Source organism: Hyaena hyaena, unplaced genomic scaffold, assembly GCF_003009895.1.
Source record: "Hyaena hyaena isolate Hyena2069 unplaced genomic scaffold, ASM300989v1 scaffold_396, whole genome shotgun sequence".
Taxonomy (NCBI): domain Eukaryota; kingdom Metazoa; phylum Chordata; class Mammalia; order Carnivora; family Hyaenidae; genus Hyaena; species Hyaena hyaena.
Window position 1 is genome coordinate 834,217 of NW_024081027.1, and position 16,645 is coordinate 850,861.

Below are 16,645 nucleotides of genomic sequence, written 5' to 3' on the forward strand. Positions count from 1 at the left end.
TGTGACCGTGTAAATACACTTTATTTTCCATCTCTTTCCCGCCTGGGCGACGTGTGGAGTGTGAACAGGCAGTGTGCAAAATGGTGGTGGGCAGTGTGGGGGGCACGTGGGAGAGCCCTGTGGGTGCCCACCCTGGTCCCCAGGCCTCTGTAACACTGAGGAGTGGGCGACCGGGTTGGGGGAACTGAGCATGGATCCCCACCCCGGGAAGCGCCAGGGAGATTGCTTTGATGCTGCTCCAGGCTCCAGGAGCACCGACAGGGTCAGGCCTGAGGGTCACAAGGCCCGGGGTGCAAGGGGCTGGGGGCATCGTTGGACTTTGGCACCGTTCTCAACTCCGACTCTGCAAAGATCACGGGACCACCATGAGCAGCTGAGGGGAGGTAACCGCACTGGGAAGCCTCCTCCCCTGGGGGGGGGGCTGGGGACACAGGGAAGGAAGGGGCGCCGAGGCTGGGGACCCCCTTGGAGAGCAGGCTAGCTTGGGTGGGGGAGCCCCTCCATCATTGGCCAAGACACGGTGACAGGAGTGTCTCACACAGGAAGATGTGGGGCGCTGGGGAGGGGGGGGTGTCTCTTCACTTCCTTGCAGCTGCTCTGGCCCCCAAGAAGCAGGGACAGTCACTGCCCAGGCCCGGGCTGGTTCCGCCGTCCGCTCACACCCCAGGTGGCCCTGCACACAGTAGGGGGGACTTTGGTTTCTGCTGCAGGGGCCATGGTGCCTGCACCAGGCAGGAAAGGCCAGCCTGGCCATCTGTGCCCAGCCGCCCAGGGTGCCCAGGGGCATCATGGGGTGGTAATGTCCAGCCCCGAGCTGCCCCTTCTTCCTCAGGCCTCCTTTAGCTCCTGGGCCCTTCCCAGCAGGGCCGCCCTTGTCCCAGAAGGGGGACCGCTGGGGGGAGGGAGCTTCCTGCTCGTCCAGTCCTGGGGCCTCCGGGTCGTCCCCTGCCCTGGCTGTTAAGAGGGGCAGACCCTCCGGGGAACTGGACCCGGATGGGTAAACAGACCAGGATGGGTAAACACTGCTGGGGAGAGCGGGCCTGCCGGGGGACCCTGAGCGTCCTCGGCCCGCGGCCCGACCCTCTGCGGCCGACCCTCTGCGCCCCGCCGCTCTGGGCCTAGCCCTCGGGTGGGCAGGGCCACGGAGGGCGCCGAGCGAGTTTATCAGGTGCGGCCCCGGCCGAGGAGGAGCGGGCGGTGGCCCCCTGGCTCCCGCACGCGGGGCTCGGCCTCAGTTGTCCAGGCCCTGGCTGTAAGGCGCGGCCAGCTCGTCGGCGTCGCTGTCTGAGCTGCCCTCGCTGTCCTTGGCCGGCCGCTCCAGACGGCGGAAGAAGCGCGCGTCGCGCGGGGACAGCGGGTAGAGCGCGTCCTGCAGCGCCGCGCCCACGCCCACGCCCACGCCGAGCAGCTCCTCGTCCGACGACGGCAGCGAGTCCTCATCCAGGTGCCGCGCCAGGCCCAGCCCGTCGAAGGCCAGCGGGTCCTCGAAGGGCGGCGGGCCCTTCAGCAGCCGCACCTGGGGCGGGGAACCGGCGCGCTGAAGGCGCGGACGGACGCGTCCACGGACGGAGCCCGGCCCGCCAGGCCGCTCCTCCCGCGCCCTCCCGGGCGCCGACGCCCGAGCGTCACCCGCCGAGGACGGACCGGCGGGCCTTCCGCTCGTCCCGCGCCAGCCGGGGCGGCCCCGCGCTCACCTCGGCCTTCAGCTCCTCGATCTGGTCCTTGAGCTCGCGGATGTACTGCGACGAGTCGGAGTGGTTCAGCTGGCCCTGGATGCGGCCCTCCTCCCTCTGCGGGGCGGGCCGGGTCACGGGGGGTCAGGGCCGGGCCCGCCCCGGGGACCATCCCCCGCCGCCGCCCCGCCGCTCACCTGGATCTCCAGCTCGGCGATGCGCTGCCGCATCTCGGCCACCGCCGCCATGCTGTCCGCCTCCCGCAGGCGCACGGCCATCACCTCCTCCTTGCTCTGGGGGCAGAGGGGGCGAGGACGGGTCAAGGGGCGCGGCAGGGCGGGAGGCCGGGCCGGGACGGCGGGCGGGGGCGCACCTTGCACTCGGCCTCGGCCTGCTTCCGGCGGCTTTCGCTCAGCTGCGTCTGCAGCCCCTTGTTCTGCGCCGCCAGGTACTGCAGCTTCTCCTGCAGCGCCGCGCGCTCAGCCTCCACGCGGTTCAGCAGGTTGCGGTGGATGTGGTCCTGAGTGCGGGCGGGCGGGCGGGGTCACCGGCCCGCCGCTAAGGGCCCGCCCCGCCCCGCCCCCCGCCGCCGGGCCCGCCCCCGCCTCCGCCCCCCGTCCCGCCGCCGAGCGGGCGCTCGCGGCCACCTGCGTCTCGAGCTCCACCACGCGCTGCCGCAGCTCGCGGCCCTCGGCCAGAGCCTGGGCCTCGCGCAGACGCACGCTCATCAGCTCGTCCTGCACCTCGCCCAGCACCAGCTTCCGCGGGGACTCCTTCCAGCGGCCTCCGCGGGACAGATGGGCCTGGGGGGAGAGGCGGGCGGTGCGTCTCCAGCCCCGAGGGTGGCGCGGGCGGCTCGGCGCGCGTCGGGCGGGGGCCCTCACCTGCCAGGTGTCCGAGAGCTCCTGCAGCTGTAGCTTCAGCTCCCGCGCCGAGGCCACGGCCTCGCCCTCCCGCAGCTTGAGCGCCTTCAGCTCCTCCTGCAGCCGCGCCACGTTGTTCTCGTCCGGCAGCGAGCTGTTCCTCTGCGGGGCGAGAGGCGGTCAGCGCCCGGGGAAGCCGCGCGGCCCTGCCTGCGGGACCAGGACCCCTCCCCTCGCGGTCCTCTGAGCCCCACCATGGCCCCCCGGAGAGAAGGGGTTTGCCCCGGACCCCGGGATACACTGGGAAGGCGGCTCTCCGGCCCAGGCCCCTAGAGAGCAGACGCCTCCCACGTGGCCCTGGGCCTAGATCCTCAGGAATCCCGCCTGCAGGAGGCCCCTGCTGTCATTGGACTGTCGTAGGGTGACCCCCTAGCGCGTGGATCCTCCATAAATGTTACTGCTAGTCACACCAAGTAGGCTGGGATAGCGCAGGTACCCACCCACGTGGGAACCCAAAGTCGCCCCCTGGGGCCCATGGTCAGACCTGGAACCTGACCCAGCACCAGCTGAGAAGGCTGTGGGTCACAGCTCCCTGTCCCTGCCCCTTACTCCCCCAGACCAGGTCAGGCAGCCCCTTTCCCTGGAACAGACCAAGGGCCAGCCTAGGCCCAGGCCCAGCGATCCAAGGGCTCCAGTCTTTTGGGTCAAAATCCAGGGGCGCCTGGGTGGCTTAGTCGGTTAAGCGTCCGACTTTCGCTTAGGTCATGATCTCACGGTTCGTGGGTTCGAGCCCCGCGTCGGGCTCTGTGCTGACTGCCAGCTCAGAGCCTCGAGCCTGTTTCAGAGTCTGTGACTCCCTCTCTCTCTGACCCTCCCCTGCTCATGCTGTCTCTCTCCTAGAAATAAATAAAACATTAAAAAAAAAAATCCAGCTTGCTGCTGGAGGTCCTCACGGACCCCTGTTAGAGTCTGGGAGCTTGGGGGAGGGTGACAGGGTCTCCTGGTGCACATTTCCCTCTCACGTAGAGGGAGGCGAGAGGGAAGCCCAATTCTGGGCCACCTGGTGGAGACTGAGCCGCCCATGGTGGGGTGGAGACACCCTACTTGGGAGGGCATCCCAAATAGTGCAGGCTTGAGGGAGGCGGGGCATGGCTCCTGCCTGGAATGAGTGTGTCTGCTGCCCCCTGCTGGCTGGGGCGCCTCTCTCCCAAGGCTCTGTGGGATTTGGGTCAACATGGAGTCAGGGTGATGGCAGTTGAGGACCCGGGAGATCTGGGGCGCCCTTCAGAGTAGCAGGTGGGAGAAGGCGGTCCAGCCCATCCCATGGGTGGTCTCTGTAGGGGGTGGGGAGGGGGAGAGCAACCCAGATGGGCCTGGCCTTCCCCCCCCCCCCCACCCCGGCCCCCGGGGCGGGGGGGGGGGGGGGGGAGAAGGGGGAGACACACACAGGTGGGACCAGCTGTTCAGGAAGCCAGTGAAAGCCACCACACTGCTGGTCCTTGAGGAGTCATGTTGCTTTGTGTGTGCCCTGACGTGTGGGTATACGTCCAGGGCAGGGGGGTCTGACATGCCCCACCGGCCCCCGCCTGGTCACCCCTTCTCCACTAGGGCCTGCTCACGCCCCTCCCCCCCCGCCATGGTTTTCCCTGCGCCCACCCACTGGCCGCCCAGTCGCACCTTCTCCATGTCTAGGACCTTGTCCTGCATCTCCCGCAGGGCCCCCAGCGTCTCTGTCTCCCGAAGCCGGGACTGCTCCAGCTCCGTCTCCAGGTGGGCCACAAAGTCCTCCGTGAGGCGCGGGTTGTCCTGCGGGCAAGGCAGAGGGCTGCGTCGGGCCCGGGCTGCAGCTGGGGGTCATGAGCCTTCCTGCCAGCTGACCGCAGGCCCAGGCTTTGCACCCCGCCCCCACTCCCCCCCCCCAGCCCCTGGGCTGGCAGAGGGCTCAGGCTGCAGGTAGAGACAGGCGATGAGGTGCCTTCTGTCCCTGGGGGAGGGAGCTAACCCCATCATGGGCTTCTGGTGGGTGCTCTGTGCCTCAGGGTGGAGCCCGCCTGGCTTAGCCTCTTTGCTGGGAAAGCCACAAAGAGGGGACCTTTTGAAGGGGTCTTTCCAGGGTCTCAGGCTCGTTCCCTGGATTGCTGGGGTGGGGGTGGCGGGTTCTCCCAGGAACGCTTCCCGCTGTGAAGGTGGCACCTAACCACACAGTGGGGGTGGGAACAGCGGGGGGCTGGGGCACTCTTGCCCCTCCTTCTCTGCCTCCCTCCTCTCCCTGCACCCCCATTTCAAAACAGGAAGGGATGGGATGGGGGAAGAGTTTGCTGGGATCACGTTCTTGCTCGGCCCAGAAGGCTTCTCACACATACCCCATGGGGAGCCCCAGGGGCTTGGAGACGCGCCTGAGGGGTGAGGGAAGCCCCTGCCCTGGGGCTGGAGCCCAGGCCCCACCTCGATGCCTGGGGGCTGGCACGGTGCTGTCCCCTTTTCCCAGGAGAGGCCTCCCACCCAGCCGCCCCGGGGCCTGCTCGCCGCCTGCCACACCCCTCCACTCCCCCACCCCCGATACTGTGGGTCTCAGAGATTCACGGTGCTCACGGTGAGAGCAGCCCTCACTTGGATCCAGGCCCCACGCTGAGCCCCAGCCCCAGAGGCTGTCTCCCTGCCTCATCCACCCCTGCAGCTCAGGGGCATCGTACCAATGTTGGATGAGCCCAGCCTTGGTTTTCGCATCAGCCTTGCAGCTGCCAGAGCTACAGGGCTGCTGGGCGGTGATCACCTAAGGAAGGTGGCCTGGGCAGAGCCGAAGGAAAATCCTAAAAGCCACCTCCAGGAGAAGTGGACTCTTCACAGTGCTCTGGCTTGAGCCTCCCCACACTGACCCAGAGTTCATGACTCCAGAACTGCCCCCTCACCCCGACTCTGCCAGCTCAGATGGTGGTGCCCTTCTGAGGGCAAAGTGCTGGGCACTGGAGCAGGGAACCCCCTCCTCGGCCCCTCGTTCTAGCCCCCACCCCTGCATGGCTGGCCCCAGGGAAGCCCGACAGCCCTTCTGACCTCAGGAACATGCGGGGTCTCCCCTAGGGACTCACAGCCCCATCAGCTGCGGGAGGGGGCCCTGCAGATGCAGCCTGGTTCCCAGGGGCCCTTGCGCTGAGCCTGCTTTGGTCTCAGTGTGGGGGGCCAGGCACCCCACTGGCGGGTGGGACAGGGAAACCACAGATCTCCGCAATCTGGGTGTGGAGCTGTGCGGAGGGGGAGCTGCATTCCTTCTGGCTTTCTCCATCCCCAACCCTGCCCGCTAGGAAGTAACAGGCAGATCCGGAAGGCCGGGATGGGGGGTGTTGTGGAGGGGGCTGTGGAGGGGTCCCCCCTGAGCACCTGCTGTTCCTGAAGCTGCCGGATGGTGCTCTGCGCCTTCTGCAGGTCCTCGGCCGCCGAGCTACACTGCTGCCGCACCACTGCCAGCTCCCGCTTGATGACATAGTTCTCCTCGGCCTCCTGCGCCCGCGTCACCTGGCCCTGAGCACAGTGAGGACGGGATGCCGTGACTCTCCACTCACATACCACCCCTGCCTGGGGCCCACCTCAGGGGGAGGCCCAGAGAGGGTGGACATAGGGTGGAAGGAAAGGGAACGAGGTCTCCCACACTCAGAGCCTGGGATGGGTCACCCCACCGGGCCTGGGCACGTGCAAAGGGGCACAGGGAGGAGCTGGGAGGGACAGAGCCACCTTGGGCCCAGGCTTTGTGAAGCCTAAGTGGAGAAAGGGGACCCCAAGCTGGGGTCAAGAACAGCTCCTTCCCCTGCCAGCTGGGGGCGCTTGGCCTCTGCCCCAGGTGGGGAGAAATGATCCTTATTTAGGCCGCTGGCATAGTAGAGGCCCCGGTGATGGTGGGGGTATGGAGGCAGCCAGGGCCCAGGGCACTCAGGGCCAGCCCCTCAGGGCAGGGCTGGGAGGTGGAGTGCTGCTCTCCTGCAACCTCTCCTGCCTCTGTCTACCCAGGGGCTAAGACCCTCCCCCCACCGCCAGCCTCATTCCCCCCACCCCACAGAATTCAGGCTCCCCCCCATTCCAGGCTCGGAGCCACCAGGTGGTGGGCAGAAGCTTCCAGATAAAAGCCATTCAAGGTGAGGCAGCAGCAGAAGCAGGTGAGAGATGGCAGGCCTTGCAGCGGGGAGCAGAGAGGAGCGTGAGGGGCCAGAAGAGGGGTGGGGGTGGGGTGTGTGTGTGTGTGTGTGTGTGTGGTAGAGAGACTCAGTGCAGTGCACACACCAGGGCCTGTTGCTGATACAGCCTCAGGGCCCCCACCTGTGTCCCCTGGCGGAAGGAGGCTTTCTGCACACGTGCACGTGCTTACACTCAGACACGCTCACACGCCCCCACACACACCATGCTTTCACGTGCGCACCCCTTCCCTCCCAGGGAAACCCTTGTTTCCCCTGAGAAGCAGGCCCCAGCCGCCCCCCATGCACAGTGCACGGCCTGCCCCCCTGGCCCCCACCCCCCATGGCAGCGGCCAAGGAGACGGCGGTTCCTGGCTGTGGTGTGCGGGGATCAGGACGGAAAGGGATGAGGGAGACGAAGGGCTACAGTACCTGGATTAACCTATCAGCCAGAGCAGCGCTCTCCTACCCGGCGGAGGGGGTTCCGAGCGACAGGGGGAGGAGGCAGAGCGGAAGGCGCGCAGGGACAGGAGAAGGGGAGAGACAGACAAGAACCACTTGTCACTAACGCAGTGGACTATCTCTAGAAGCAGGGGAGAGAGGAGTGAGACCAGAGAACCAGCAGGAGAGGACCCGGAGGAAGACCAAAGCCAGAGCCAGCTCCGTCCTGGAGGGGGTCTGTGTGTGCGTGGGGAGGTGGGGGTGCCCGCGATTACACCCTCCAGGGCCCAGAAAACTCAGCATGTGAGGGGGCGCCATCCCTGGGGGGTGAGGGATGGGGTGGCAGTGCCGGGCCAGGTGGAAGTGTTTTCACTTTAGTCTAAGCAAGAATGGAGACTTTGGGGCAAGGGCGGTAAAATCGGGCGGGGAGCTACCCCCTGTGGGCAGTGGAGGGCCACGGGAGGTGGGGAGATGAGCAGGAAGGTGCCCCCGCCTTTACTGCTGTCTTTAAAAACAGGCTGGGGGCCAGGGTCAAGGCTGTGACATCTCACCACGGCGCCAGTGCTAAGGCCTCCCTTCTCTACTCTATCTCCTTTCTTTGGAGGGTGAGGCTTCCAGATTCCGCGGTTGGAGCCTGTGGCCCAATTCGGGGCACCTCAAAGCTGTGCTTCTGCCTCCTTCCACCCCACACAGGCAGCGCAGGAGGGACCCGTGCTGGCGGTGACCTGGGCTATAACTTTACACCCGATCCCAAGCAAAGCTGCACTAGCGCCCCTGACTGTTTGGCAGCCCACATCTTGGTGGGCCTCAGGGTGGGGGCCCCACGAGATTTACACCATGCTCCTCAGGGCCCGCTGGCTCGGGGTGGGGCCTGGGCCAGGTGGGGGGCTGGTCGGCCCTCTGGCTGCTGGGTCCCACTTGGGGCCCGGAGGAGTTGGTGCCACAGGCTGTGGCCATGCTCCTAACCTTCTCCAGGGTCTCAATCCGTTGTTTCAGGAGCCGGTTCTCCGTCCGAAGCCTCTATGTGGGGAGAGGGGGGAGTGTGTCAGAACCCCACCCCACTCCCCATATGCACAGAGGTCTGTCCCCTTAAGGGCCAGGCTGCCTCTGGGCAAGACGGAGCCATCCTCAAATGTTCTGGGTGATTCCAGAAAAGTCAGGGCCAATCCCTGTTCAGAATGGCCCGTTAGTTTTTTTTTTTTTTTTTTTTAAACAAAACCTGGTTCACTTGAAACAATGTGATCAGGGGTCAGCAGTCAACACCCATGCCTTCCTCTGGAGTCTGTTTCTACCCTACGCTGGGGCCTGTCAAAGGCCAACGGAGCACCTATCGCAGGGCAGACCCTAGCTCTGGGTCTATCAGTCCCTGCCCCTCGTGGCTCTGCTTCTGGCACCAGAATGAACTGTTTTGAGCCTGGGTCCAGGGGTGGGGGTGTTGGTGACACACACGCTTCCTTCTGTGGGACAGCCACATTTCTGTGACACCCACCAAAGGCCCAGCTGTGCTCAAAAGCTGTCACTTCCCTCCGGCTGTGGTTCTGGACGCAGCTTCTCTCCTGCACTGATGGGCTGGGGTTGGATGTCTGTGGTTTTAAGTTCCCCATGGCCTTTTGGGAAGCAGGCGAGGTTTATCTATACTTTGCATCGTAGTTTGTGCCTAGGCACCCCGTAAGAAGTGGGTACGGATAGTTGGATCCGGAATGGGTGCTGAATGAACACCAACCAGACCCTGCGTCTTCCTGGCGTTCATCCTTCTTAATGAGGGCCCCGCCTCCCAGAGGACCACAAAGAACCTTTCCTGGTTTCTTCCCGGGAAGGTGATGGAAACACTCAGAACCCTCCCAGGAAGCCACTGCGGTCAGAGAGAATCTAGATATGATTGAGGGCCATTCACTGATGTCATGGGTGGGGAAACTGAGTCCCAAGGGGGCGTGTCTTGCCGGAGCCTCCCAGCTAGCCTGGGTTAGAGGTGGGTTTCAGGCACGGCTCTTGGCCTCACGCCTGGGCTCCAGTGTCCTGACCCTTCCCCCCCGGCCCCTGCACTGCTCTGCCTCCTCTCTGGCCACGACGCACCGCCGCAGAGACCCTTGAGAAGCTGCCTGTGCTTCCCCCAAAGGGAAAACAGAGACAGGGAGTGAGCAGGCATTACAGGGTCTATACATACACTGGGCTTTTTAAAAAAATTTTCTGTATTTTTGATGCTCTGATCTCCAGCCACCTTGCTAATCTTGGAGAGACTGCCTGGCCCAGGACTTGCCTTTCACATGCAAACCAGCCAGTACAGAGCCCACACCCACCCACCTTCCGTGTCAGGGTTCTCCCTGCCCCACACTGTCCCGGGGCAGCTGAGGACCCTCCTGCAGCCCGCCACTTGCTGCTGAAATTGTTCAGACTGACCAATCCTGAACTCAGACCTGGCTGCCCCGCCTTGTCCAGTCCTTCCTGGGGACACCTCAGGAAAGGAGCTGGCCCGTGCTTTCCCTCTCGTGTCCTCTGCCTCCTGACCCGCTCCGACCCACTCTGGTGCCTCCCCGTGTGGCCAGGTGTGGTGGGTGTGCCCCCTCCTTTTGGGAACTGTGAGTAATAAACCCTTCTTTCAAAGGCAGTGTCGTTCTCTGTGTCTGTCACTTGACCACCCGATTAAAACGAATTCCAGGTACATTTTGAAACAGGCTACAAGTGAAAGTGCCAAGGGTGGGGCCATCCATGAAAGAAGGTGTCTGCCTGGATCCTCTAAGGTCTGTGGGCTCTCAGTCTCCTCTCATGGGAAATTCCTAGCTTGGGCATGCAGTCTGAGTGTCTGCTGTGTCCCTACCTACCGCTGGGCCCTCACGGTCACCAGAGGGGTGCAGGCCCATGACCATGCGTGAGCAAGACAGGCACGCACGTTTGGACTGGTGCATCAGTCAAGCTGCCATTCCTGAGAAAGGGGGATGCTTGCAAACTCAGGACACAAAACTTTCTGGAAAACCAACAGAGGACCAGGACACTGATGCCTTCTTTCCCCTTCAGGTATGGGTGACAGGTGACCTGGATTCTAATCTAGGTTTTGCTTCTGCCTCTCTAAAGGGGGTGGAGAGGTTGATAGTGGTGATGGTAATAAAAATAAAATTAACGACAATAATAATAACTTGAACAGCAGAGCAAATGTTATTCCCATTTTGCAGAAGGGGACACTGAGGCTCAGAGAGGTGAATCCACCTTCCTGGGTCATACAGCTGGTCCAAGGCAGAGCTGGGACATGAATCCTAAAGAGGACGAGGCCAGGTGTGTTGGGGTTTGTGTTTGTGTCTGTCCCTCTCAGTGGACCGGGGGGACCCTCAGTCTCTGCGGTAACTCTGGCACACAGTAGGTGCTCAGTAAATGCTTGTTGCATGAATAACTAAAATCATGCACGGAAGGATGAAAACAGAAGGAAGCAGAGGGAGGCGCGTCTGGGTCTGAGGGGCCACAGTAGGCCCTGTTCTCTGTCCCATGTGCATGCCTCCTGCCTGTCCCCCGCCTCAGGGCTCCGCCTGTCCAGGCCAGCTTCCCTGACATTCCTTGGGTCCCCCAGGCCCGCGGTTGCTCAGCTGCTTGGCCTTCTGCACTGACTCCCTGGGCCCAGAGCCATCGTCCCCGGATCAGCCCCACCTCTCTTCTGCACATTTTCAACCAGAGCACTTTCTGGAGCCCATACTCTGTACCTATTTGTTCCCTGACACCCTCCCATGATAATGAAGGGGGGTCCCCTGAGGGCAGGGACCTATCCACCTCATTTGCCGCCAGGTCTCCAGCACTGGGGTGGGCCCTGCTCACACGCTGGCCTGCTGGCGAATGAGGGGGCAGGTGGGTGGAGGCAGGACGCCTTGGATTCTAAGCACAGGCAAGGCTGTGCTCCCAAGGGCATCCCGTCGCCGCCCCCCACCTCCCTGGCGACTCACTTTGATCTCAATCTGCTCCTCCATCTCCTTGCTCTTCATAGCTGCATACTCCTTCTCCAGCCTGCAGAGGGGAGTCCAGTGAGGTCACTGTCCTGCCCTTGGGGACCCCCTTCCTGCCAGTCCCCTGGCCGCCCGGTACTGACCTCTTCATCTTCTTGGGGTTGTATTTGACCTGGTAAGCCTTGAGGATCAGCTTGTCCGGGCAGCTGTCGAACTGGTGGGGGATCACCCTCTGGAAGTACTGTGGGGGCACAGGCGGTCACTGACACAGGCGCTGAGTGCGGGGGCCACCTGAGCCCTGCTATACTCTGCTTCCCCATGGGAGGGACTGTTCTGCCGGGGGGGAACGGCCACGTCCCAGCTCAGGGGGCAGCGTGTGGTGGCTGCTCCATCAGGGTGTATGGAGCGAGCAAGTGAGCGAGCGAAGCGGGGCCGGGGGGAGGGGGCAGCAGCATCTGCAGCCAGGACCTCAGTTTGCAGGGGAAAAGCAGAGCTTTGGAGCTCCTGCCGGCAAAGGCCGGGTGGTAGAGGGGTCTGAGCACAGGGACCTCTGCAGAGGAAGGGGGAGGCACGTCACTGCCCCTGGGCAGCAAGAGGAGGTCCGTGAGTGTGAGGACTGAGGGCCGTGGGAACAGGCCGAAGGGAAGACCCCTTGGTGGTGGGCCTGCACGCCTGGGCCCAGGAGCCCTGGCAAAGGGTTAAGTGCAAGGCCTGCCCGAGCACACAGCTTGCTGCAGGTCGGCGCCAGGCCGGCTCCCGCCCCTCAGCCCAGCTGGCCCCCTCTGGCAGCTGCGCACAATGGATGCCCGTGTTCACGGACACAGCCGCAGCCATTGTGCATTCTTCCCCGAAGCACCAGCTGGAAGTCGCCGGGAGGGGCAGGGGCCTGCGTGATGCAGACATGGCGGAGAAGCAGCCTGGCCTCTTCTCCAGCGGGCGGGGGCCCCAGGGCCAGAGGGAAGCGGCCCCAGACCCCCTTAGCCCTCTGGTGCCCTTGCCTGGCCCGGTTGCTGGGACCGAAACCACACCCAAGACCCTGTGGTTTGGCTGGTGTTCCTATTTGTTACATTAGACTTTGGAGGACCCAGGGCTCGGAGCGGGAGGTCGGGGGGTGGGGGGGAACTTCCCAGGGCTTGGCCTAAGCCTAGACCTTCCGTCAGACCATTCTGCCTGCTCCTTGGGGCCTGCCTGGGTCCTCCCAGAAGGCCTCGGGGAACAGAGGCCGCGGCAAAGGGACAGGATGCTAGGAACACCTTCGGCCTTTGCAACCCCTGCCCTGTCGCCCCCCATCTCTCAGGAGGCCCTCACTTGCCCTTGTGCCCCCAGTGTGAGGGAATCCCGCCCACCCTGCCCCTGCGGCCCACCTGGGACATCCCCTCCATGTCCAGCTGCATGAGCTCCGTCTGGTTCACCTGCAGCAGGGCGAGGCCGACCCGGAACACGATCTCCAGGCCCTGTGAAGGGGATAGCGGCACTGCTGTCCCGGGGGCCGGCCTGAGCCCTCCCCGAGCCCTGGGCCTCCCTCTGTCCGGGGCCTGGCTGGGGCTTGTTGCCCACGTCGGGTATCTGGGAGAGGAAGGGGTGTTCGGGGTCCTCACCTCGTACATGAAGATGTCAAAGACACGAGTGGCAACAGGGAGCGGGAAGGTGGTCAGGAAGAGTGTGAGGAACCAGGACGAGGCATACATAGATGTGTGGAAGCTCTGGGAGCGGAAGTGGGTGTTCAGATCCGGGAGCTGCTCCTGGGGTGGGGGTGGGGGCAGGGGGGAGGCCAGGCGCTGTGAGGAGGCCTCCGGGCACGGCTGTCTGAGCCTCCAGGGTCCCCTCTACCAGCCAGGGCGGGGCTTCGGCACCCCGTCTCCAGGGAGTCTTACCTGCCCGCCCTGGGCAGCCCGCGGCACTGTGTCTGGGGGAGGCTGAAGCACCCCAGGGCGCTGCGTAGCATGAGGTGGTGGGGATACCTACAGGGCTGGCAGGCATAGCAGCAGCTGCTGGGTGGTGGCAGGTATACACCCGGGGCCCCACTGGCAAAGAGCCCATGGGATCCTCACCATTGCCTCAAGAGGGAGCTTCTGGGGCTCGGGAGTGGTGGTGGTGGGGGTTAAATAACTCCCCAAGTTCACCCAGAGGGCGAGAGGTGGGGTGTGGTGCGAGCTGCAGCACAGCTCACCCCATATTCTGTGACCTGCCAGTTGCCATGTCCACCTGTCCCCCGCGTGGTGATTGTGCCCAGCAATGCTCAGGGGGTGCCTGTCTGACTGGCTTGAACTTCAGGCAGCTGGAAAGTGACAGGAGCTGGGGAAACCGAGGCTGGTCCAGGTGTTAGGACTCCCTGGATGTCCTTCACCAAGACAGAACAGACTCTGGGGCTGTCTCCCCTGCTGCCCTGGGGCTCCCTCCACAGCTGGGGGCTGTCTGTCCAGCTACTTTGCCAGGGAAGGCCTTGGCCACCCAGCCCAGGGTGGGGTGACTTCTTCTGTGGCCCAGGCCACCTGTGTGCCAACACGACCAGGTCCCCTCAAGCGACAGCACTTCCTTGCCCTCTGCTATGTAGAAGTACAGCCCCCCCTGCGGCCAGCTTCTGAAGCAAGCCGTGTGTGTGTGTGTGTGTGTGTGTGTGTGTGTGTGTGTGTGTACATGCATATACGCACGCCCAGTCTCTGTCTGCCAGCCAGGGGCGGGCCCTGCGGGGGCTGCTATATATAAACAGACGGCTGCTCTCCGGTATCAGCAAAGGCAGGCAGACAACACTTTCCCTCCTTCGGCCGCACTGGGGAGCAGGCAAGGGGGGGCTGCGGGTGTATCTGGCAAGAGCCAGCCTGACCCCTCTTGCCCTGGCAGCTCTGGGAGCCCCAAGTTCTCAGCAGTCCTTGCCCTCAGTGGCTGGCCCTTGCCCTGTCCCTGGAAGCACCCTGTGGGGCAGTACCCCCCAGCCCCGTCACAGCACAGGCCCCCCCACTTCTGAGCTGGAACATCTACCTGCGATTTCCCAGCCCTGGAGTTTCCAGCCAGAGAGACTGAACGGGGCAGGTCTAGGTTAGCACCCGCGGGTGTGGGCCAACAGAGAGGGGTGGGTACGTGCAGGCCACCCCAGCCCCCGCTTACCTGCAGCATGTACTCGAACTGGTAGATACACAGCCCCAGCTCGGCCATGCTGGGCTTGAAGAGCTCCCTCAGGCGGTACTCCTGCATCAGCCGCACGAACACACAGAAGGCCTCCTCCTCGGGCATCTGGGGGCGACAGTCAGGGTGGGAGGGGGTGCTGCTGCCCTTCCTACGGCCCCGGTGCCTGGCCCTTCCCCTGCCTTGTCCCGTTTAGGTTTACAGGACATGGACTGCGCAGGCTGCCTGGACCCTCCTAACAGACCTCTGGTAAATACCTTCACCCCGGTGTCATGGATGGGAAGCCTCCGGAGGCTGCGGTCGCCCGCCACAGGCCGGCTGGCAGGAAGCAGGGAGCTGGGATTTGAAGCCCAGGTCTGACCACCTCCAGAGCCTTATGGTTCATCCCCAGCTGTCTCTATTCTCCCCACCTAAGGCTGCGTGTTCTCTGGAGGAGCCCCCCCCCCCCCGCACTGGCTGACCTAAGCCCTCCGCCTGAGGGCCAGCCTCTGGATGGGACAGTGAACGAGACAGGCCGCCAGCCCCTCCGAGCCCACCCATGGGGGGGCTTGGCCTGAGGACTAGCGGAGGTCCTAGGTGGATGGAGAGGAAAGTCTGACCCCAGGAGGCCTCAGGAAAGAGGCATGCTCTGCTTTTGCACGCCCCCTGGGGGCATGGGGGAGGGGCTTCTGCCACAGGCCCCCGCCGGCCACCTACCTGCATGAGGAGCAGCCCCACGATGAAGGCGCTGCCCTGGCAGTAGCCCACCTCCCTGTCCACCAGGGAGTACGCCTGTAAAGGGGAGGAACACAGGCGATCAGAGCAGGGGCCCTCGGGGCGGGGGAAGGCCCTGCTGCCCTGGGCCTCACCTTCATGACGTTGAAGAGGACCTCCTGGCCCAGGCTGTCCTGGCCCTTGAAGAACTCGTGCTCCGGATAGGTGCGGGCGATGTCCCTGCGGATCAGCTTCTCACACGGTGAGGACATCTTGAGCAGCTCCGAGTACTGGTTCTTGACCGGCATGTCTGTGGCGCTGCACAGAAGCTGCCACACGATGGCCCGGAAGTGGTGCGGGATGCCCTTGCGGATCAGCTCCTGGCAACGGGGCGGGGTGGGGACAGGAGGCCGGGCTGGACCCTGTCGCAGGGCTGCCTCCCCCACGGCCACCCAGTCTAGCCCTGAGACAGGGCCGGCCTACAACTCGGCTGTAGTCCAGGGCTGGCGGGGCCCCAGTGCTGCCGACGGAAGCCATGCTGCTTAATGTGCTGTCCCCAATCCGTCACCGAACAGAGCGGGCAGGAAACAAATGGGTACCTGGGACACGGGCCGGGCGTGACAGCCACAGCCTGGCCAGCCCTGCACCGTGCCTCGGGTCTCCTGTGTCCTGGCAAGGCTCATCTCTGTTTCCGTCCTCAGCCCTCAGCCCTTGGGCCTCCCCGCCCCCCCACCGCAGGACCCCGGTGCTGCCCCGGCCAGCCCCACAGCCCCGCCACCTTGAGCAGCTTCTCCTTCCTGCGCCTCCACTCCTCCCACTCGTTGGCGATCCGGCCCCACAGGATCCATGTGTCCTCCTCCAGGTGGCTCAGGTTGGAGGAGGCCGAGGAGCTGGACACCAGCGAGGAGCCGCTATTCCGCCGGGAGCCGTTCATGGAGCGCATGGACTTGGAGTCGGCCTCCAGGAGCCTGGGCCAGAGAGAGCTGCTGGAGGCGGGCAGGCTGTGGGCAACTCCCGCCCCAGCCCCCCCTGGGCTCTAGTGACGCTCTGGGGACAGGGCACCCCCGGGGGAGCCCAGCCCCTCCTCTCAGGAGTCCCATACTGGGCCTGAGATGGTCTCGATGAGGGACCTTGGCCGGTGCCCTACCCTCTCTGAGCGGGTCTTCGTTCCTGCCGTCTGTGTGTCCCATTTGTGCCCAGCACGGCCGAGAAGCAGGCGTATTAGTGGACTCAGTCGCGCACCAGCACCGCAGGGCAGGGTTTGTTAAGATCTACCCTTTACACACCAGGTGTAGGGAGGGTGGGCCGCTCAGCCACCTGCAGGCAGCTGTACAACTGTGTGTTTCTGCTGTTCTGATATCTGGGGCCTCGCTGACCCCCGGGGGGGGGGCACCCATGCCAACCTAGCAGACTCCTAGAGATGGTTAAAGACTTGCCTGCAGGGAAGCGCAGCCTTCCTATGCAGACTGAGCCCCTCCTCTACTCTGATCGCAGCAGGGTCAGGTACCCCTGCACCCCGGAGCCCCTGCTGAGGTTACTTGGGCGAGCAAGTGGGCCTCACTGTTCCCTCCTGCAGAATCCACAGCAAAGGCTCTTGCTCCTATTCTGCCTCATTCCCTCTGTCCCTTGACCGACCCTGGTGCTTTCCTGGTTAGCCCCACATGGTGTGCCGCGCCCCCTCCTCTTGGAGACTGTGAATCACAAACTCCATCTGTTGGCCTCGCTGTATCCGAATAATAATACTGCCTACATTATAAACCCAGGAGGAG

General features: G+C 64.2%; 1 protein-coding gene across 5 annotated transcripts in view; it reads right to left on the reverse strand.

Annotated features, from left to right (window-relative positions):
* EVI5L (ecotropic viral integration site 5 like) overlaps positions 1-16,645 on the reverse strand; it is a 28,761-nt gene continuing 12,116 nt past the window's right edge. For 2 of the 5 annotated variants that reach the window (XM_039251628.1, XM_039251629.1), the window contains exons 3-20: positions 15,655-15,844; positions 15,032-15,256; positions 14,880-14,954; positions 14,166-14,291; positions 12,659-12,802; positions 12,425-12,514; positions 11,204-11,301; positions 11,061-11,121; positions 8,104-8,157; positions 7,129-7,161; positions 5,912-6,052; positions 4,214-4,342; positions 2,558-2,698; positions 2,321-2,476; positions 2,047-2,193; positions 1,871-1,966; positions 1,695-1,790; positions 1-673 (exon numbers count right to left, since the gene is read on the reverse strand). In XM_039251628.1, the coding sequence (XP_039107559.1) occupies positions 353-673; positions 1,695-1,790; positions 1,871-1,966; positions 2,047-2,193; positions 2,321-2,476; positions 2,558-2,698; positions 4,214-4,342; positions 5,912-6,052; positions 7,129-7,161; positions 8,104-8,157; positions 11,061-11,121; positions 11,204-11,301; positions 12,425-12,514; positions 12,659-12,802; positions 14,166-14,291; positions 14,880-14,954; positions 15,032-15,256; positions 15,655-15,844 (2,323 nt within the window). In that variant the 3' untranslated portion in view covers positions 1-352. Of the gene's footprint in view, positions 1,517-1,694; positions 1,791-1,870; positions 1,967-2,046; positions 2,194-2,320; positions 2,477-2,557; positions 2,699-4,213; positions 4,343-5,911; positions 6,053-7,128; positions 7,162-8,103; positions 8,158-11,060; positions 11,122-11,203; positions 11,302-12,424; positions 12,515-12,658; positions 12,803-14,165; positions 14,292-14,879; positions 14,955-15,031; positions 15,257-15,654; positions 15,845-16,645 lie in introns of all 5 variants that reach the window. The other 3 variants (XM_039251631.1, XM_039251630.1, XM_039251632.1) reach the window with 3 other exon arrangements.